Source organism: Gallinula chloropus, assembly GCF_964237585.1.
Source record: "Gallinula chloropus genome assembly, chromosome: 1".
Taxonomy (NCBI): domain Eukaryota; kingdom Metazoa; phylum Chordata; class Aves; order Gruiformes; family Rallidae; genus Gallinula; species Gallinula chloropus.
In genome coordinates this window covers 13,262,081-13,284,156 of record NC_140085.1, presented here as the reverse complement: position 1 = coordinate 13,284,156, position 22,076 = coordinate 13,262,081, and the positions used below count along the sequence as shown (strand labels likewise).

At 39.3% G+C, this 22,076-nt stretch overlaps 1 protein-coding gene across 2 annotated transcripts in view; it reads right to left on the bottom strand.

Moving 5' to 3' along the window:
* Window positions 1-22,076, bottom strand: part of MAGI2 (membrane associated guanylate kinase, WW and PDZ domain containing 2) — a gene marked incomplete at both ends in the record, with an annotated part of 744,090 nt that overhangs the window by 10,836 nt on the left and 711,178 nt on the right. For both annotated transcript variants that reach the window (XM_084265916.1, XM_084265917.1), the window contains one exon: window positions 9,818-9,956. In XM_084265916.1, the coding sequence (XP_084122042.1) occupies window positions 9,818-9,956 (139 nt within the window). The remainder of the gene's footprint in view (window positions 1-9,817; window positions 9,957-22,076) is intronic.

The window sequence follows — 22,076 nt, the reverse complement described above, 5'->3', positions numbered from 1 at the left end:
CTGTGGTTTTGTCCCTAAAAGAACTGATGGCTGTTTACAGCGTCTTTTAAGCAAGCTAAAAAGACAGATATTTTATCCCTGGATAACCACAGATCAATTAAAAAAAATTTACATAAATCAGTTCAAACCCACTGTATCCCAAGTTCACCTGATATTCTTACAAGACAGAGTCTTTGTCAGGAGGTTTAAAGACAGATTGTTCTTGTTCCTATCAAACCAGAGGAAGATGCACAATAGATTCTGGGTCCTTCTAAAGAGTATGATGTTTGAAAAATGTTTTGTGCTTTCACACTGTCCCCTTCAATATGGAGCTCTGTGTGGTAAGGATACCATCACAAACACGTAGGGGAAGCTAAGTCAGAAAGAGGTTTGTGGGTGGGACTTTCCCCTTCTTTGGCTGGTGAGTCTGCTTGCCAGTTTCTGTGAACAAAATCAGGGATAATGTTTGTTCATCTGTTTTATTCACTGTAGTTTAGCTGTAATTATCTACACTTTACAACATATTAGTAAATCTGCTCCAGAATATGATAATAATTAAGCCTTAGTAATAAGAGAACTTGCTCAACAGCCTTATTATTAAATCTTTGCTCAGATGTGGGGGGACGCTGCCAATTTTGGATTATAATGTGTGTGGATTAGTGAGGTTCTGCTTTAATATAATACTGAGTAGTCGACTTGGAATTTTAATCTTTAAAGTGCTTTTCAAGCTTTAAATAATTAATCCCCATAGCTCTCTCATGAGATGAGTAAGTAAATATTACTATCCTTGTTATACAGATGGGGAGAAGTATGGGTTAGAGAGTTGAGCTGGACTGTCCAAAGCCACTGGTAGCTTAATTGCCAAAATAGTCTTTAGAACTATGGAAAGGATTCAGTATTTCTGCATTTAGAAAGTAAGGGGAAGGCATTGTATCCCTGGAATCTCAAAAACATTGCCACAAAACTGGAAATGTCTTCCCATGTGTTACTCTTTCTTTCAAAACTGTGTTTTCTATTTCTACATCAAGGGATACCTATGTAAAATGTCTACATATCTGTAAAACGTCTACATATTCTGTAAGGCAGAAATATCTATACACACCCACGTATATATATACACATACACCATTATTTAACAGAAGGATGTTCTACTTTCCTGCCAGATACCACATATTTATTAAATACTAAAGACATATTTGTAAAGCAAATTTTAATATTCAATTTTGTCCTTGAATAGTTTTTACCCATAGCGATAAAACAGCTGGAACCTTTGGGAGCCCATATTCAAATTGCCTGATGATTTTAAACCAATTTTGTTACCCAGAATATAGATTCATTTAGTTAGGGATTGGTTTGCTTTTTTTTTTTTTACACGCCACAGGTTCCTGAAATTAAGTTGGTATTGCTAGAAATAAGGAGGTGGTGTTGGAAATGCAGCAGGAATATGAATGAATGTTTGCAGTTCCACCAAGGTGGTCACAGAAGGAAAGGGCACTTTTCCAAAATGACTATTGATTTTTACACTCACATCAAATTAATGATACATGGGGTAGTTCAAGTTTCGAATAACACCCAATCTCAGCTCTAGAGATTTATAAAATGGGATTAAAAAATGGGATGAATTGGATTATCTGATCAGTACACTGAACAGGTAGGAGTATCTGGCTTGAAAGTATAGGCCAAGATGCTTTAGCAATTTATTAGACAAACATAAAAGCTTCAGACACACTAATGTAATTAAAGAACTCTTATAATCCAGGTGGCAACTGACTGGAGATTTCTGAAGGATTTAACTGGATTAAAAACAACACAGGATAAGCTCCCTTTTTTTCTTCTCTTTTTGCACATACAAATACAGAGGTCACTAGTAAGGCCTACCAAAGCCATCGTGCAAGAAAGCACAGGCATGTGTCGCTTGATCTGCATGTACTTTCTAAACCACCTCCTAGCACCAGCATGTCTCCTATACTATATCTATCTTCAAGTAAACCTGCTGATCATCTTCCATACAAAATAGAAAATTCCTTTGTGGAGACATGCAGACTCATAACAGACTGCACTGTAATGTTATGGCAGTGGCCTCTCCTACAGCATGCTAGAATGGTTAATATATCTGTTCTACATCAGGAAATTTGACTTACATCCTTGGCCTGTCCTCTAATAAATGGTATCATGGCCACAATTTTTGTTGGGAAAAGCCCATTGCAAAACTTGCTCTTTCAGAAAATCCTTACCCTCTATATACTTTCATTAAAAACACCTGAAATGGAAACCTTTTATAACACACATATTTCATTTGACTTGGTATTACTTTCTTATCATTCAAGTATTTCAGTTTTGCTGTTGACCCAAACTAAATTGCTTTTGATTTTCTGGGTATATTTTAGTAGGAAAAAATGTCTGTCCTAATGCTTCCTGCCAAATAAATAATCAGAACCATTCACAGCTGAGTGACTGTGCAAAACTAACTTTAGCTGTATTTATAGAGGATTTACATTTCTACTTATTTCAGGAAAAAAAAAGACTTATTTCCTGTGTCTGTTATGCTATAGGAGGAAAACTAAAGCTAATGCATAGAAAGCTGTAGCTATAAATATCTAAGACTTGTGGTAGAACTGCAGTTCACTGAACTTCCTATCCTTGACAACCAGGACTTGCAGAATGGGCCCAATGTCAGCCTGGACTTTTAACCTCATGATCTCTCTGAACTGCTTTTAGTGAAGAACAAAGCAGAAGTAAGATTGCAAGGAACAGTGCAATTCAGATTTCTACAGGCACTTCTTTGTTGTCGGGAGGTCTCCGATGGTGACACACAAGCTTGAACTACGTGGGTACAAACAATATTCAAATGGCCTCTAGACCTGTCCAGCTCTGCACTAGCAAAGCACAGGGACATGTCTGTGTTCAGAAAATTCTTATTTATAGACACAAAGTGGAAATAAACTGTGACCTGGAACACATCGATTACATTACCCAGGTTTGCATACATAACACTAATGCCTTAAGCTCAGGTTAGTGCCTGGGTGCTGGGGGCAGGAATTCGTTCGGTGTCACATTGGAGGAGCTGCTTGAAGCTCAAAGGGTAGGAGGATGCCTTTGGGTATTGCTGTCCTATCTCCAATCTGTCTACTTCAGGAGAACGAGACTGGCCTTATAATTTTAACAAACATTGTGCAAAGTCAACAGTAGGCAGACTGAATGCATATGAGCACTTCCATGTTTTCTGTGATGGCAGTAATTGATAAAAAAATAGGAAAAAAAATGTTTTTCTTTTCCTTTACTTTCCAGGTATCATTTATGGGCCAAGACTCTGTATTACAAATGTGATGTATCTGAACAATCTGTGCAGCTGGATTTGATTTATGAAGAAATAACCTGAAATCAAGTGCAAAGTGTTATGTGTAAGTTCAGAATAGCCACTGGGTTTAAAAAATGAGTAATTCCTCACAGTATGTTCCAAAGGGTCTTTAATTTTACATTAGTTATTTCTTCAAGAGGTTGCATATAAATATTGTTTGAGATCAGCTCTAACTTCCACCTTCACATTGCTAATATTTTTGCAAGCTGGGTACTATAAGGGAAAGTTATGACTTTGGTTCCCAAACATGTAATATTTTCTACCTGAAAAGTCCTATCCAGAGTCATAAATTTTTGTCATGAGAAAAAGCAGATATATAGCAGACTTATGGCCATGTTTCTTGCACTAGCAGCAGTGTAATGTGAAGAACCAGCTATCTAGGATATTAAAAGACAGTTGTAAAATGTATAACTGCTTTGATATCTAAGATAATCAGGGATGAAAGAGAAGTCGAATACTGTAGAAACGATTAAACAAGCTAGTGTGTAAGTAAAAGTTGGAAAAGATTCTATTAACAGTTGTGAGATACAAAAGCATATTAGAGAAAGATAATATACATGCAGAGTTTACAAACCGTGTCTTTAGGGTGGCCCAATAAGTAGAAATATGGGGACCCATGCTTGTCACTTTTCATGCACATGGAGAGACTGGAAGGTACCATTCCTAAAGGAAGGGGAGGAACAGCCTAGGACCAATCATTAGAATTAACGGAACCAGTGACATACAGATATTTTAATACCGTTAGAGCAGAGAATTCTTAGTAAGTTTAGAACAACCGAGTAAAAAGCTTATATGTAACAGGAAAGCAGCAAGTCTGTAAAGCTAAGACAAATAAGCATGCTGTAAGTCTAAATATTAGTGGATGACTGAAACTACTGAAATATATATTCAGGACATAGATTTACCTGGACTATGTGTGTGGAGTACATCTTGAGGTGCTTTCTGAAGGAGTCATGACTAATCAAAAGCAAAGGGTTCAATACGTTTCAAAAATGTGCTGATTTATTTGTTTGAAAAATCCTTGTATTGGTATCAGCTCTGACATTTTTTTGGTTCTGGTGGTGGGGTAGTACTGAAACATAAGCTAAGAGTTTCTTTAAGGTCCTTCAAAAACTACTAAATAACTTGTAAGTTTTATCTGTTAACCAGCAATGATTTTGTGCATACTGAAACTTCACGTTGTGTGTACAGAACTCTTCCTCCCTTAAACAGCCCAAATTGAATCTGAGCTCCAGTTCTGTAAAATCACCGGAATGTCATGACCCCATTTAACATCATGTGAACCAACAGATATTCCAAAAATGCATAATGCAATCCCAGGACGTGTCTTTTAACAAAGGTTGACACGGAGTGGGGCTGAGGGGGAAACAGAGGGAATGAACCACCATTGTTTAAATTCGTAAAGCGCCAACCAGCCTGGAGGCACAGATTGCTTGTTCACCAGACTGCACTGATGTTGGCTCATGGCTCTGTGTGTATGAGCATCATACCATGACTCAGCATGATCAGGGCCAGATCCAGATTTGAAAGAGAGCAATGGGAAAGTTCTTCAAAACATCAGTGTGAATGGGCTGGAGTCTGTAAACCATACAACTTTCTGCAGGAGCCCTTAAAGAAATTAAAACCAAATGAAAAGCTCCCAAACTTGATAGAAAGTATGATTTTGAAGTCCTCCTGTGAAAGTGGGAAGGGAAACAAGTTAGTTTTCTTCCACATCCCTTACTGGTGACATTCTGTGTTTGTGCTCCCTCTGCAGTGCCAGTCAGAGCACATGTGGTGAAGGAGGTTGTACCTTGCTGGAGGGATGGAGTCCACCTACAAGTGTTAACCGTGCCTCAGCCTCCTCCACCCTTATGCTCTGTTTGCAATTATTTGCTCATAAAACTCATTGCTTCCAGTTACTTCTAGGGTCTTACATATTTTAGCGCAGCTTTAAGTTATGAAAGCTCCAGTCAGGAAATACTACGAGCTATAAGCCAGAAGAAGTAAGCTGCCAGGACTAGCTGGGACTGAGAAAGAAACATCCCAGGCTTTCCTAGGGACCTTCTTCCATAGATATTTATAGAAAACAGTGGTTGTTCTCAGGGAAAACCATAGCTTCTTGGGGCTGATCCATCATTAGAATTGACTAGCCTCTTGTGCATCTCATTGCTGGATGGAGACGCTGTGATTTTTTATTTTCACTTAATCTTTACTGTTGCTATTTTAGGATTTTGTAAACGGTTTTCCTACATTTTGCCTTTGGGGATGCTGCTTCATCCCAATGTTTGGCAGCGCAATGCCCTTCTGATAGTGTTTATAGAGCTATGGCTCAGGCCTGAAAAATGTGAGCATCTGTAATTAGGCTCCTGCAGTGTAAGCAGACAGATCTTTAGAAGTGCTTCACACCCAGTAGCTCCTGCTGAAGTCGATAACCTCTTAGGTAGCTACACATAAAGGGAATTAGGCAGCCATTGCAAGAAAAATCCTGGTCTGCCATTTTATTTAAGTTGTATTTAATGCCAGGATGAGAGGTGCTCAGTGCTGCAGTGATGGCCATGAATTTTCTGTCCTGTGGCATGTATGAAACCTCACACCCCCTCCAGCCAGACTCTCTGGGCATTAAGAATGTTTCGGGATCAGGATTCCCATCAGTACTTCCAGTCTTTCTTGCACAGTAATATGATTTCTTACTACGACTTGGGTCTTTGAAGAACATGGCTGGCAGAATATTTCCCATGAAACATGATGCTGATGTTCTTCGGATTTGGATGAGCTGTGATAATTCACCTTCAGTGGAAGCACAGTTCCTCTGGCTATCCTTATCCTCAGCAAACATGTTCTGAGATGCTGGCTGATAAAACATCTGTTTTCTAAGCTTTCTTTGATGCACCCTACTGTGAAATCAGCTATCATTTTGGAGCATTAATCATATCTGTGCTCTTTCCCACATATTCTGATGCTACCGTGCACACTAGGTGGGGATTTCTCCCCCTGAAGTGCTCTAGGATCTTTGGTATTTGTTTTCAAGCAAAATCAGCAGCTGGAGTTGAGGTAAATGATGCATTTGCAACACGCTTTATTTCTTCCCCTAGGTTTGAATAGTGCTTCAGCTCAGCCAGAATATTCTGAGATGTACTTGTGGGGACAGATTTCCAGGCAGCATAAACTGACATAACTCATTCAGGAGATTTACATCTTCCCAGGCGCTTGTTCTTAGTTTCTTCGCTGAGTGCTTTCTTTTCAGTACATATTCTTTTCTTTAACAGATCACTTTCTTTCCATTGATGACTTCCTTAACTCTGCTTTTACTGATGGCAATCACGCCATCATTCCAACACTGTTATTTCTTGCACTTAAATATGTAACATCATAGTTTGTACTAACAGAAATGTGGCTCTGGAAAGTACAAAGCACTGATTATATTGCATGAGGAAAAATATAAAATTTGAAGATGGAGAGGCAATAGGCTTTCTTCTTTTTAATGCTGAGTCTGAATGCCACTGCTGTGGGAAGTCTTTAAACACAGAGCTACTACAGTCAATTTGGGAAGTCCTTGACTATTTTGCCTGTCAGAGACTGAGAGAATATCCAGGAGAGGACTCTGGTACACTTGCTCTGCTTTTACATTCCTCCCTAGGCTTCTGCTGTATACCACTGTCGTAATTGAGATACCAACTCAGTCCTCCAGCCTTACATTTTTATACTCAAATAAGTCTTATTTCGCACTGAAGGTCTCCAGGGCCAGACCCTGATGAGAATAAGAAATATTTCTGACATGTACTTGCTAAAAAAATATACCCCAAACAAAAACACCTGAGCATTTCAGTATAAAAGCTCCAATTAGTCCTGTTAAATCTTAGCCATGCAATTCTGCTGGGAAGAAGAGGGAACTACTAAATATTGACGAACTTGTCTACTGTCCTCAGGACCATTTTGTTCCTGAGCTTACTGTAACAATCTTTTCTGCTTTCAGTTTTCCATTACTTGGAATGGACAGTCATTTCTGGAGGTCTCTGTCACTAATACTCCGACAGACGTTCTTTGCATGACTTACCCTTGAGATTCTATCCTTCGCAAGACATGCTTTTGATAAATTTTTGTTTGTTAAATTCTGGTTTTATCTTCCTAAGCAGGCTGCCATTGATCTTTATGTGATCTATATGCTTGTTCCTGGAGTATTTCTCATTGCTTTGGGTAATGACTGATGGAGGACCTTAACGTCTCAGTAGATTTCAACAGGCATCTTCTCAGTTTGCTTCCATTCCGCCTGCAGACTGGGTACAGCACTAACATTTCTCTGCCCATGCAGTGCACATGTTCAGCACTGCAGACATGAGAAGGTTTTCCTTTGCTGTGGTGCTTTCTGTAGGCACATTACAAAGTAATTCCTGAACACTGTTAATGGTTTTTCAGTGCAGTAGGACACAGATGTCAGCTACTTAGTTCTCTTCCTGTACAGAGCAGTAAGCTTGGGATGCAGCTAGGAAAATGATCTGATTAAGCAGCACTTCTTTGTAGCAACTTTTATATCACAGTAATCTGCATTTTTACGCAACTGATCCTCAGTGCTCCAAATGCCTTTCCTAGTGGGGAGCATGGTTTTAAACAGCCCCGTGAGGACATGTTAGTTCATTCTGTTAGCACCATAAACTGTGCCTGGATTTGTAGTGGTTTCTCTGTATCTCCTACTCGTGTTCTTCAGGAGAAGGGAAGAAGGCCTGTGCTATTTACAGCTTTTGGAAGACTTATTTTGCCAAAACAATGATTTTTACACTGATTTTTTAAAAAATCTATTTACATTTTCTTATGATTCTGGAACAAGGTACAGATTTAGAATACTGTAAATATAAAGAAATTTATTTTGGATCTCCTCTAAGGCTAGATTTAAGGGCCATCCAGAACTGGGATCTTAAGAAAGTCAGATTTGATACAGGTCTGAACTGCAATTGATTCTTTGCTCACAGCAGTCTCCTGTGACCCTCCTTCAATTAAACTGTTTTCTGAGGGGGCAGAGAACTTCTGGTATGTGGTTCTGCTATTTGAGAAGGATTACTACTGCTATAGAAGTCCTGGACGTTTGTTTGTTCTTTCATTAAAATTGATGCACATCTCCCTGCAAAGGAGGTTTGGAGGTGGTCTGAATGTCTGTTGGAGGTCTCCCTGAAAGGATTATACATTGGTTGAAATTGATATTAAGGAACTTAATACAAATTTATTATAATCCTGAAAGCCATTTTGGCTTTGTTCTTACTGACCACAAGTATCACTCACTAACTCTGTCACCAGGTGGTGGGCTATGGCCCACCCTTGCTGTTGTTCAGAAGCTCTTGAAAGCTGGAAAAAACAAAGCAAGCACTATCCTGAGTATTGACCCAGCAACAGAAATGGCACTGGTTCAGAGACGAAAACAGCACAATTACTATGTATACTTACAGCTGCCAAAGCACTGACTTTCAGTGGAGCTGAATTTAATGTCTCCAACAGAGTTAATGAGTTTATATTGGTAACAAAGACTGACCTGAACCCAAGCTTAAGTATTACTTTGAAATTTTCATATGCTACTGCAATTTCTGATTCTATTGGAAATGATGCTGGAACTTCAAGGTAACATTAGAAAAGCCTAATAGAATTTTGGACCTCCTAGCATAAGGAAGGCAAGGAATTGTCATTATTTTTTTTTTCCCCTGTGAGATTTCAGGCCCATTATAGAACTTAGGTAAATATATGATGTTGATACACCACACTTGAGACCAAGCCCTGATTTCAGTTTTTAAAAGAGCTTTTTGTCTTTTAATTACCTTTGGATAATTTATTTTTATTTCTTGACATTTCTGTACTGAAATGTCTTCTATATTGTCTAAATGACTCACATTTTTTTAAACACTCAAAAAAGTCCTAGAAGTCCCCCTGAAACAAAATATGAGGAGAATGGATCCTGCTTTCTCACCACAATGAGCAAAGTCTTCCCTATTATTCAGAATTTGCTTCTACTTGATCATCTGTGCTGTTGTCAGAGATAATATAGTGGGTGAGGTGCCAAAGAAAGAAGTACATTCTTGTTAGTGCTTTGAGTTTAAACCTGAGCCACTGAGTTGCATGGCAAAAAAATCACCTGCTGTGATTCAAAATGTGCAGAGAAGTACCAATAGAGGAAGAAAAGGACAGTTTATGGGCAAATCAGCAACTCCCAGCACACTCAGAGATGTCCCCCAAAGAGTTCAAAGTGCTTCCTCCAACGCACATCTTACAAGCTGTTGCCTGAGTGGGGAGGGCAGCAGACGATAGTGATGTACACGCATATATAGTTTCAAGCCAAGGAAGCACTTAAACTTGTGAATAAGTAAGTCCACCTCTACTCAGGTAAAGCACTTAAGCTCATAGTTAATGTTCCCCAGGACATTAGAATATAAATATCTGCAATTGTTACTGAACTTGAAAGCAGTATAATTAATTTATATAGGTTCATGCACATAGAAAAACATAAAGATGAAAACCCACCATATTCTGGGACCTGGCCTGTTCCACGTTTCAACAACAGTCGCACTCTCCTGCCACCAGACTTGATTAGCTCTATTGCTCTGGCATGTGTCATGTCCCTTGTGCTTTCTCCATTGATTTCAATTATTTGATCTCCTACCTGTCAAGTAAAGAAGAATATTGAGTCAGACAGAATTGCAGTAAAATGAGCCTTTCAGAAAGAGACATATTCGATGGATCACAGGTTACTTGAATGACAGACAGACACATCAAGGTAAATTTGTTCCTGTCTGTCTGAGGGATATTACTGGCAGATTAAATAACCTCCAAAGTGGATTCTGAATGTGGTGTATCAAATATTGCTCGTCTTCCTCTGAAATCAGTTTAATACATCTGTAACTTACTGCATGTCTTCTACATGTTAAGAGTTTTTCTTAATTGCCTAGCATGCTGGAATCACTGGAAACATTATTTGTGCTGCCCTTCGATTTGCAGGGTTGTATGGGCCCGAGAAGACTGTTGCTGCATTTAACTTGCTGCTTTAATTGAAAAAAGAGATTCGAAGCACAGATACAAAGATCCGTCATCTGAATATCCAAATCTCAGTAGCAAAGTTTCACACGAAATTAGGAGTTGTCATGAAACAAACACACATGAGACAAAGAAAGGTTAGTACTATAGCAGAGATCACACAGATTAGCTGGGGCTCTCACAAGAGAGTGCTCTGAACTATTTACCTTTGGAAGGGTTTTGCTCGGAGTCAGCACAGCCCCTGGCTGAGCTGTCTGGTTAGAGCAGCCGATGGCAGGGCTCTGATTACAGATTACTGACACTCATCTCCTGGCTGGACTTCCAGTCAGAGTTAGCTTTATTATCATTTTTCCACCTCTGTTTCTACAGCTGTAAAATTGGGCACTGATGTCTGTGCCTCCCATCTTGCTCCCAGATTTGCCTCCCACCGGGATGTTTTGGTTCTGCTCTTCTCTCTGTGAGAAGAGCTAGCTTTTGATGCTGGAAACCTCTGTGAATAGGGGAGCAATTGCTTTCCACTTTGCCTGGTCAGTGTGGCAGATGGCACATGCACTAAACAGCAGCTGTACATCTTGTTTGGTGCTGTAGTACCACAGCCACCCGCTTTTTTTGTTGAGACTTAAAAAAGCAACATGGTGAGGTGGGGTATGAACCTTGTAGTAGCAGCCCACCACCTTTGAAGTTCATGTTTTGCATCTGTGAAGCCTCCCATCCCGATTGCAGGAGTGATCCATGTGATCTCCTGGCCCTGGTAGAAATGGTAGAGGTCCTGGCCCAGGGGGTAGGCAGACAAGAGAGGTGTGTGAGGGTCTCAGTTGAGTGAGTTCAGCAAACCCATTTATAAGTGTGAAAGATGTACATGTGCTTGTCAGGATCACACCTACCTTTGTCTGCATCCATAGCTCCCACACCATTGTGTATCCACTACCCTGAAAGAACAAAGCTGTGCACTTCCGAGAGGGTTTTAAGAAGACTATACAGCTTTGAAGATGATGGGCACTTGCTTTCCCTCTTACAAGCCTGCCTTGACAAAACCAGCTCTTTCCTGGCCTTGGACATCGAAATGTTTTCTGTTTTGCATGTTTTCTTTGCTACTATTGTATTTCTGTCAACTAAAAGTGTAATCCTCTAGAGGATTTCCTTCCTTCCTGAGTTTGAAATATAGTATTTACAAAATAAATGTACATAATATGAAATGTCAACAGGAGTCCTAGCATCAAAGAAAACTGGAAGGGTTGTCAAGAAGTTATCCAGTTCCTACTTCTGTTCAGAGAAAGAAAGAATGCCACTAAAAGCACTACGACAGTCTTTCTCAATTGTAATTCATACCTTGTCAATAGGTGTTGCAGCCTATTTTAAGAACTCTCCCAGGTTCCTGTATGCAATCTGTGCCAGTACTTAACTAAAAAGCCATTGATCCAAATAAAACCTCTCAGCTTTGCTATCGCACTTTGTAAATGCTGCAGGCTGAGCAGTGGGGGGAAAAAATTGGGATTATTTTGTGCAAAGAGGCTTTATTTTTGCACTGCGAATTTCTTCCTTTGCAGATTTTCTCTGTTAGGGAGAATGAATTTGGTTTTACTGTACCGTCTGCACTTTTAGACACTTCTGATGGCATCCAGGCCACAGTGACATACAGCACAGGTGCTCTCTGGTTCGTGGAGAGATGTCCCCTGGGTTTGACCATGCAGGGCTGTTTGCATCACCCTGACTTCTGGAGCATTGGTGGGGTGTAGTTGCTGCACACACTCAGAGCAGAAATGGAAAATCTCTCTGACCACGTGCATAGCACAAAGACAGAAGATGGATTTATAGCAATCCCACAAGGATGCTCGTCAGGGCAAATACAAACTATATTCAATCAGTTTGGGAAATAAATGTTTCCAAATGTCATGAAACAATCAAACTCTGGTAGAAGTCCCAGAAAGGTAAACTGAGATTTTCCAAAGGCTTAAAGTGAGCTCTTTTTCATGTCACGTTGCTTAGCTAGACCATGTTTTGCAGGAGGCATTAAAAATGATCTTGTTAGCATGTTTTGAGAGAAGGAGTGCCAGTTTAGATCAAATGAAGGAGGTGTTTTTAGCACTCCTTGATACATAGCCGTTAAAAAGAGTACTGATGAAAGCTGTTCAGAACACACACAGTCCTTCAAATAAAATCCTCTCCACTCTGGAGCAGAAAGAGAGAAAGATTTTAATACAGTTTAATAGTAAAAAGGTTAAGTTAATGTCACATTTTTCCCTTGCTGTTTGCCTGCCTTCTGTTCTCGTCGGTCAATATGCAGAAACTATCTTGTATTAATGTAACCTTTTCTGTATTTCAGTGGATTAAAATATACTTTTTTTTTCTCTCTGTAGGCAGCACATAGCTGATTTGATAGCTCCCTCTTTTATTATCAAGTATTACGTGCAAATAACTCAGGGAAGCTTAAAAAAGGCCAGCATCTCAGTTATGGAACTGAAGGAGGGGAGAAAAACAAGTCTGCAAAAATTAGGTGCTCTGAAATTCATATCAAAAAAAGTGTGAGACCAGAGGTAAAATGAATAGTTGCAGGAGCAGCGGGTTAATGGCGGCAGACTGATGCACACCTGAATTACATTGCCTTTCCAGCACAAGCCCAGCTCTGGTTAGATAAGAAAAACAACACAGAAATGGTGCCAACATTCTTACCCCAAGAGAAGTGTAAATTAGACTTTACACTTGTATCTGGGGTATTCATAAAAAAGAGAAAACCTTGACTGACAAGAGGTTCCCCATGTGTCTAATAAGGTACAAATTCCTGTTCTTATTTTTTCTGCAGTTAAACATTTATAACCTCATCTTCCTTTGCCTTGCAGATGTGGATTCTCTGATGTCTGATATGGGCAGAAACCATGCCATGTGCTTTCTTTCTGTCCAGGCATTCAAATATGCTCGGTCTTTCTCTTCTTTTCTGTTGTGGAATAGATTTTTAGATATTATGGGGCCATTTCTGTCTTTTTTAAATCCAGTGGTTGTTTAGGAGGAGCTTAGATATAACCACATATTAAAGATGCACCAAGGTGAGAGCAGAGGTATAGATAGGCACAGAAACAGGTCTGGAAAGAATCCAGCGCCAGTAATATGGGATCGTCATTACACACTTTTCAGGATCAAAAGCTGATTCTGGAAGTTTTATGTCACACATGATATTTCTCTAAGTTTGTCTTTCTCGATTTCTGTATCCTTTCAAGACTATCTGCAGTCTCCACACTGCAGGTATTACCAAGCTGGAGGTAGGCAGAACAGGCCAAAATGATAACATTCTTCCCACGTGGCAGAGAGACTCTTATTAATAATGTTCCCAGAATGAGACCTTTGCCTTTTTGTAACACATCAGATTTGTGACTCGTGGTTAGCTTGGCTTCTGAGATTATCCCTAAAAGTAGCCGTCTAGACAGTTATCCCCCATTTTGCATTGTGCATCTGATGTCTTTGCCCTGAAACCAGCACTGTGAACCTCAGTGAATTTTATGTGGTTGACTGCTCTAGTATGAAATTTTCATTGTGGACTCTAAATTGGTTCCTCAAAGTCCCTCTAAACTGCTGCGAATAATGACATCTTGTTATCAACAAACGTTATTTTGCTATTTATCAATAGGTCTCCAATGATTAATAAAAATATTGAATAAATCCCAGAGCCCCTCAGAACCACACTTGCTATTTCACACTTGTTACACTGTTTAGATGAAAACCATTCAGATTAGCCTTTGTGAGGGATTATTTTCAGTAAGCACATTGCAGTGATTCCACCTAAAGTCTATTTCCACTTCCTTTTCTGTGAACTTCATACAAGATGTTGAATAGTGGAAAGCAGATGCCTCATACAATCTCCTTCCCTTTTTCTCTCCCCCCAAAAATAAAAATGAAAATCAGAAATAAGAAATAAAATGTGGATTGACATGACAATGTTTGCTTTCCAGAATTTGCATGCTGGTGGATTTTTTTTACCTTTTTGATAGTTTGTCACAGATTATTTCTCAGGATGAAAGTTAAAGGAACTTTATTATTTGGCTTTAAAAAAAGGGAATATGCTTTTCTTTCTTTAATCTGCTACTAACTTTCTTGCCCTCAATGAAATCTTGAGCATAATTGCTAATAGTCTAGAAATTACTTTCTCAGCCATTGAGCACACACGAACATCAGCAGGGTCAGTTGATTTGAATCTAAGCATGCTTTAAGCAGTTTTATCCTTATTCTGATTTCTACTAATTTGTCTTTGTTGAAGTCGATGTAGCAAATCTACGGTCCTTCTGAACAACTCACTGAAGACTGCTACAAAGAAAGCACGGAATATTTCAGTTATATAAAGCACGGAATATTTCAAGGCTACTGAGTTTTGATTCCGGCTTTCCAAGGTATCACTTCTCCATAGCCTTGGTAAGCTATGGGCCTCTTCTGCTCTTTGTATTTCTTTTAATATATGTGTGTTACCTGTTCTTGTTACCTTTTACACGTTCCTTGCAGACTGCTTGGATATCATTCTGACACATTTAATCTTTCCTGTGCATCTAGCAGGACACCAGCCATCTAACAGGTGTTGCAGCATCAAGCTTTGAGTGTCTAAATCTTTTATTTGGTATGACCTTGTGGCATCAGCTCTTTTCATGGAAAGTGACACGTTTGAATATCAGACCATTATTTTTAAGAGTCATTTCAACAAGCTGCCTTCAGTGGAGATATAAAGCTTTTCAGATGAAACACAAGAATATTTTAAAAGATACACTTCAGTGTAGCAACATTATCATTTTGCATGACATTTAGGTCCTCTGTCATTTTACATTTTATGGTTTTCATTTTTGTGAAGAAATTAATAGAAAAAACAATTCCCCACATCTGGAGAGTTAGCCATCCTTAAAATATTGCCTTCAGTTCCCATGCCATTCAGGTATAATTTTTGCCTGACAATCCGAGAGGATACATTCATCCTAATCACCAAGTTTTAAATCCACAAATAGCAGGGAAAAGGTTTGAGAGCACAGCCCTTGAAATCCGATATTTTAGTCTCACAAGGCCACAGACTGCCTTTGGCTCTTTGGAATAAACTCTAATTTGGAGGTGTTGTTACACGAGGTCCGTGCATGGAACCACAATGGATGCATCCCTTTGCAAGGCTGGCAGCTGTTTGGTGGCCAGTCGTGCCATTCCCTCTCCCAACAGGCCAGCCCTGCATCACGGGACACCCCTGCACTGGCATCAGCTCTGATTTGTAACCTTCCTGGCAGTCTTCAGCAAAGACTACAAAGACTACAAAGCCAGAGTGATTGGCCTCTGCACCCTCCAGATATTCATTCCCACCAGCTTAAGGTTGACGCGCATTGGCAAGCCAGCCTGGGAAGCTTGCAGACGTGCTGCCTGAGCTGTATTTACTCCAAGGAAATGCGCTCTTTGCAGCTATGAATCTGGCACTTTTACACACATTCATTTTACACTGTGTTTCTTTCTTCCAACAAAACATGGAGCCGTCTGAATATCCACACTGTTTCGGTTAAACGCCTGCCCAAACCCACTGGAACTCCTCCTAACCTGATGGGGTTTGATAAGGACAATGTTCCTCTATTATACTCTTACAATGTTCATGCACAAAGTAAACACTGAATGCTCCCCCTCACCCCGTAATGGTTTTAAAGTTTAATATTAATGATTTAAATGTAATTATGAAAGTAGTTTGTGTGTATAGGAAATGTCTCTTAAAAAAGCCTGTTTCAGTTCAAGTTAATTCAGATGCTCCATCCATGCGTAAGAACAACTGAGCTATAAAATTAGGCAGCATGTTTTCTGGCAATAATGAGAAGATAATATTCCTAAGGAGTGTTTAAGTGACATCACTATTGATAGGTTAATTAGAAAGAAAATTGTAAAGCTTCTCCGAATCATTAGAATAAAGTGCCTCTGGTATATGTGAGTTTAGCTGTGGAGTCTTTGTTCTGGCCATATTTTATAGTGATTATTACCTGCCTTGTTAAAAAACCCAGCCATACTTACAAACAGAATTTCAGAAGCAGGCTAAATCAGGAGGAAATACATATAGCTTTAATGTTGCAAAGAGCTTTTCCTTGCTCAAATGTACTTTTAAATGGCTGATGATAGCCTGGTGTATATCTGCTGTCATCAGTGCATAAGGAGCGGTCTATAAGCAGGTGTATAGTTCCTGCTTGCACAAAATGAAATTAATTCTCTATGCACATTTTCTTTCTATGTTAAATGAGGAAATGTAATGATAAAAGCAGCCTCAAATGATTTGTGCAGAGGGCATTGCTATCTGTCATTTTATTAATGCATTTTATAATTAAACCTTGGGAAAGAGACTAATTACACTTAATTCCTTTTATATAGGCATTCTATTTTTATAACTGAAAGACATTTTGCATATTATTTGTTGCTGTTGTTATTGCTAATGAGTCCAAAAGGCTGAGAAATTGCCTGTACTTTGAGACCAAATAGCAATTCCAGAATATCTGTGTCGGTGAATATCCAAGTAGTGTCAAGCCGTTATTATCATTGCCCGGGGTTAGGCACAGGTTGGGTATCTTCTGTGCAAATCTCCTCACAGCAGAGAATCTGTACTGCCTGGAAACCCCAGGTGTAGAGTGGGGCCTGAGCAAAACTACGGGGTATTTCTAGACTTGGACTCCCTCCAGTAAGACTGGGTGTCTCGGTAAGAGGCATGGCATTTCTCTTTGGAGGAGTCAATGCTATTGTGTCCCATGGTGGTTTAAAGTAACCACCCATGAAGGTTTATAACCACAAATTCTTTTTTTCCATCTTACCCCAGGAAATGTTGGGCTCTTTGTTCCTGCAGTGTGCCTCTTGCCTCCTGCCCAGAAGGGGAGGACACGATACAGGGAAGAGAAGGGACGCAGGACATGGGCTGAGCATGAAATGCCTTTCACACCTCTCCTCAGCAGGTGCTCTAGCATTTTGTTTTTTTTTTTTTCTTTTAACTTTTTCACCTTTTCCTGAGAGAAGGAGAAACATCAGAAGTGCAATGACAGAAAGAGAGCTTGGAAAGTGTATATGTGCATGGCTGAGTGCTGGCAGAGAGTATAGTGTGCAGGAGAGAGAAATGGAGATTGCAGTGGTGGGTGGCTAACAAGAAAGCAAAGTGGACTGAGACACTAGAGCAGATGTAATGTCTTCTGCAGCACTGCTGCAAAATAATCCATGCATATGTGAATTAAAAGCATCAAAGATAAAAGGAAAATTCATTATCCTACTGGAGTCAATTGATATATCATCACTTTTTTTAAATAGAGTTGGGATGACTCAGTGTAGCATAATGTAATATTAATAGCATGTACTTCACCACTGCAATCATGGATGGGAACCAGTAGAGACTGTTAAAAAGGAAGAAGAAAATTTTCTGGTATCTTCTTGATGGTCTCAGGCAATTCCCATTAGGAAAAAGCAGAGCAAAAGATTTGACAAGCTGATTTTATAGATCCTACATAGAAGTCTGGACATAAATGCTCATAGAAACTGCTTCATCCAAAGTGACATCCAAACAGCAAACCAGAAGAGAATGTAAACTCTGACAAGTTAAACAAAAAGGCACAACAAGGATTGCTAAAATGTAAGAGTTACAAAATATGCTTCCAAGCATACCAGAGGTGAAGAGCCTGCTGAAGAACCAAGATCTCAAAAGATAATTTGGGTGCAAGGTACAAAAGACCGCAGAAAACAGGTTAATTGCTTGCAATGATGTCCACTAAAAAGGAGCAGAGCAAAACTCTTAGAGAGGGTCTGCTGGCCCCAGAGCTGAGTCTGAGGAGCTGACTCCAACGGCAGGGGAAGTGGCAAAGGTTTTAGAACAAACTGATGAAATGGATAGTAACAAAGAGAAGTAGACAGCAGTCACCCTCAACTCAGAAGAAATCTGGATATATGAAGCTGCCGAACTAGTATCTGCAGGATATAACCTACCACCTCAATCAGTAAGTTGCTGAGTAGCAGAGGAATGGGAAGTGGCAAGTGTGACAACAGTCTTTAAGGACGGTCCTGGAAAGTAACCAAGTGAGTCTCATGTTCAATTGAGCAGACGGAAGGAAGCAATAAGGATGGTGAGGGATAGTTGGCACACAGATAATGATGATATAGTGGGGAAGGGTCAGTGTGACTGTTGTAGAGGGGAGCCATCCCTCACAGATCTATTGCAGGTCACTGGAACTGTCAATGGCTATATAGATAAATGTGATCTGGTTAGTATACTGACATTTTCAGAAAGCTTTTAACAGTATAGTCTTCAGTAAAGACTGTTGTGGGATGAGAAAGAATAGGGTCTTCTAGGTAAGAGATTAAATTCTATGAAAAAAAGCTTTAGTTGAGTGGGCAATTTTCACAATCAAAAGACCTTACCATCATGAATATTCTGTTCAGCATATTTGTAAAGGCATTGTGAAGAGGTTGAAGATTGGGTTGATAAGATTTGCAGGCAACACAATACCATGCAGTATTGTCAAGTCTAAATTTAAAGTTAAAAGCTGCAAAAAAAATGTCACAATACTGTGTGTTAAAGCAGCAGGTGAAATTCAGTGGTGCTAAGTGCTAAGTACAGTACATGTGGAAAATTACATAGACAATCACTCTAAATTAACCATTACCCCTGAAGAGGCAGATTTCATAGTCCTTGTGGTTAGCTCGCTGAAAATGTCAGACCAGACAAAGAAGCAAACAATACTAACCATAAGGGAAAGGATATAGAATAAAAGAGAAGTCATCACTATGCTATTTAGGAGCACTAATATCTTGGAAACTACAGATTGTTCTAGTGCTTCCACCTCAAATGAATGTGGTGGACTTAGAAATGATTTGGAGGAGGTCAGTGAGACTAGTTAAGAGTAAAGAACAGCTCCCTTCTGAGGCAAGATGGAGTTGACCGGCAAGCTTCAAAGGGAAAAACGTGGATATGATGTAGGTGAACAGAATAAGGAATGATTCTGAGGATGAGGAAGCAAGCAAAAGATTATTATGCCATAGCTACAAACAAAATAAGGATTTTTTTTTCAACAATCCAAGCATGTAGCTTTGGAATCAATTGATAGAATAGATCAGAAATGTCAAAAGCAGAGTGAATTTAAATAAATAGTTAAAAGATAGTCTTAGATACAAAATACGAAAATTCCAGCATATATTAAAAAAATAAATCCATAAACTGCTGTTAACCAGGGGCTTGGATGTTATACCTAGTGAAGAATCATTTCAAACCTCTCCTATGTTCCTTTCCTAGGCATCTTCTACTTGTTCTTGTTGAGGTGAGGATACTAGGCTGGGTAGGACGTCGGAATAGTTTTAATATCTGTAGCATTTTAGCTTCATAGGTGATCTGTCCCAATTTCTACATGTTATGGCTTGGGAAATAGAGAATAAAGGCTGCTTCTGTCATTCCTGTTGATGGACAAAGCGTTTCAGTCACCAGATTAGTATCATTTGGTGTGTTCATTTTTTTCTAGCATTCTTGATTCTTAACTTTTTAATGGTTAATTAATTTTTTAGATCAGAAAACCTTTATAAATCTTCCATGAAATACAGATTTAAATATGGTGCCTGCCTGCCAAGTACTTTTTTCTTAAAGTGTCATGCTAAACCATTTTTAGCAAGTTAATTAACTTTTTTTTTTCATAGCTAGCTTGCAGGATTTTGCTATTAAGCAGAGTTACAAGGATATTTTGAATGTGTTGAACTGAGTACATTTTGGAAATGATTATGTTAATTACACGTGTGAGAGAAATGTTCTTTCTTCTTACCTTTCTGCAAACAAATTCTAAAAACCATACACAGGTTTTTGGAGAAATGCTGAGTAGTAGTTCACCTACAGTTTATTCACTCTTGGTTTATTAAGCTTTTACACTGTCAAAATATATTCAGGATCCCTGAGGACCTCAGTTTGCATTTCTTTGTTGTGTAGATAAAAGAATGCTGATCAACTTTACGGCTGCATGTCAATATTTTCTTCCTTGAGTTCTGCAATTACACTAGTTTGGGACTGAGCTCCTCTTGCCACAGGCTGGCATACAGCTCATATGCTCAAGATCCCAGTTGAATTCCCGGAGTTCAGATCAATCACACCCAGTCTCACTACAAGTGAGATTGGACAGTGATGTATGTAGTAGGGAATTGGTGTGTGAACGAGATTACCCCAGAGGGACACGCAATTCAGTGGGAAAGCATGGCTAACATCTTCCTGTACTGTTCAGATGGATCACAAGTCACAGAATAAATGGATGGGACTAAGAATATCTTTGTCTTTGTTCTTCATTGTAATGACAGTGTTGACATTCACTGAACACTTGCTATAAAGGTAAGATTTATATTACAGCATAAAGTAAGCCAGGTATGCCAGAGGTCTTAAGAGTAAGTGCTACTTATGTAGAAAAGATTGGCTACTTAACTGACATGAATCACTCTATAGGCATTTGTCTTTCAGAGGTGTACACAAGACCTTAGTCAAACAGAGGCTGGTGGAACACAGTATGCTCCTGGAGCATACTTCTGTCCCTTATGTGTAGGCAGAACATCAACATTTTCTCTCTAAACGTTAGTGACTTTTCAGTGGAGTTTCTGACAGCTTCTCAAGCCCTCCCTCATGCTAAGTGTTCAGTGGCTGAGTCCCTACTGTTCCCATCACAACATCTGGGAAAGACCTTTTTGACTCTTACCACTGCTCTCACCTTTATGCTTGTTGTGACTGTTGTAAACTTGCAAGAGCCTTTCCAACAGGGATACCTACTGTTCTACAATATTCTGATCATAGGACTTCGCTGCCTTTTAAGATTAGGAGATTTGCATGAGTCACTTGGCAGTGTATCTCAAAGTCTTCAACTTTCTTTCTCATCCAAAATAGGAATCCAAAGTTTGCTACAGCAAAAATTAAGGATTACACTGGTCAATCTTTGCTTTATTTTTTGGATACAGCAATTCCCCTAAATGTTTTTAAGAAGGTCACGACTGAACAAGACATTCTTGCCTTCATCCAATTTTCTTGCTACAGCTTTCTTGATCGAGATAAAGAAATGTCTGTATCTGTCATCTATGATTGCTACTATGTTACGTCTTCTTGCTTCCTATTTTTAATACTTTTTGCTCTAATCACTGTCAAGCTGAGCTGAGCCACTTCTTGCTTGTTGTACTTACTGGCCACCACTTCAGGTATATTCCACTGCAGACTGTAGGCAATAATCCTTTAATCTGGGGCTAATCAATGATGGAGCATCCCAAACAGATACTCTGTTCTTCCTTAACAAGAAATCTCAGAGGGGCTTTATACCAGTGAGAAGCCAGTGCAAATTGTGGGGTCTGCATGGCAACATGCTCTTAAAGATTTCCATTTATGGTAGAGTAAGAAACTGTTCATTCTTCCTTTTGAGCTTTTATTGGATGGTCTGTGACAGGAAGCAATCAGGCCAGTTGACAATCAGTGCTTTTTCATATTTATCCCTTTCCTTTGGCAATAGGATTACAAAAAGCTGAGCTAACTCTCCAGACACTCTCTTGTGGAAGGATTGATGTAATATAGCAGTAATGAATGGAAAGTGGAATCACAAAGATTAGGGGAAGGTGTCTGTTTTTGAAGGTACAGGAACTGTATGTGATTTCTGGTACAAAATTTGGCTGTGGAATGGGAATCTCACAAAACACTATACATGGCAGCCCAGACATTTCACAGAATCACAGAATCACAAGGTTGGAAGAGACCTTTGAAGATCAAGTCCAGCCATTCCCATCCTATGCTAAA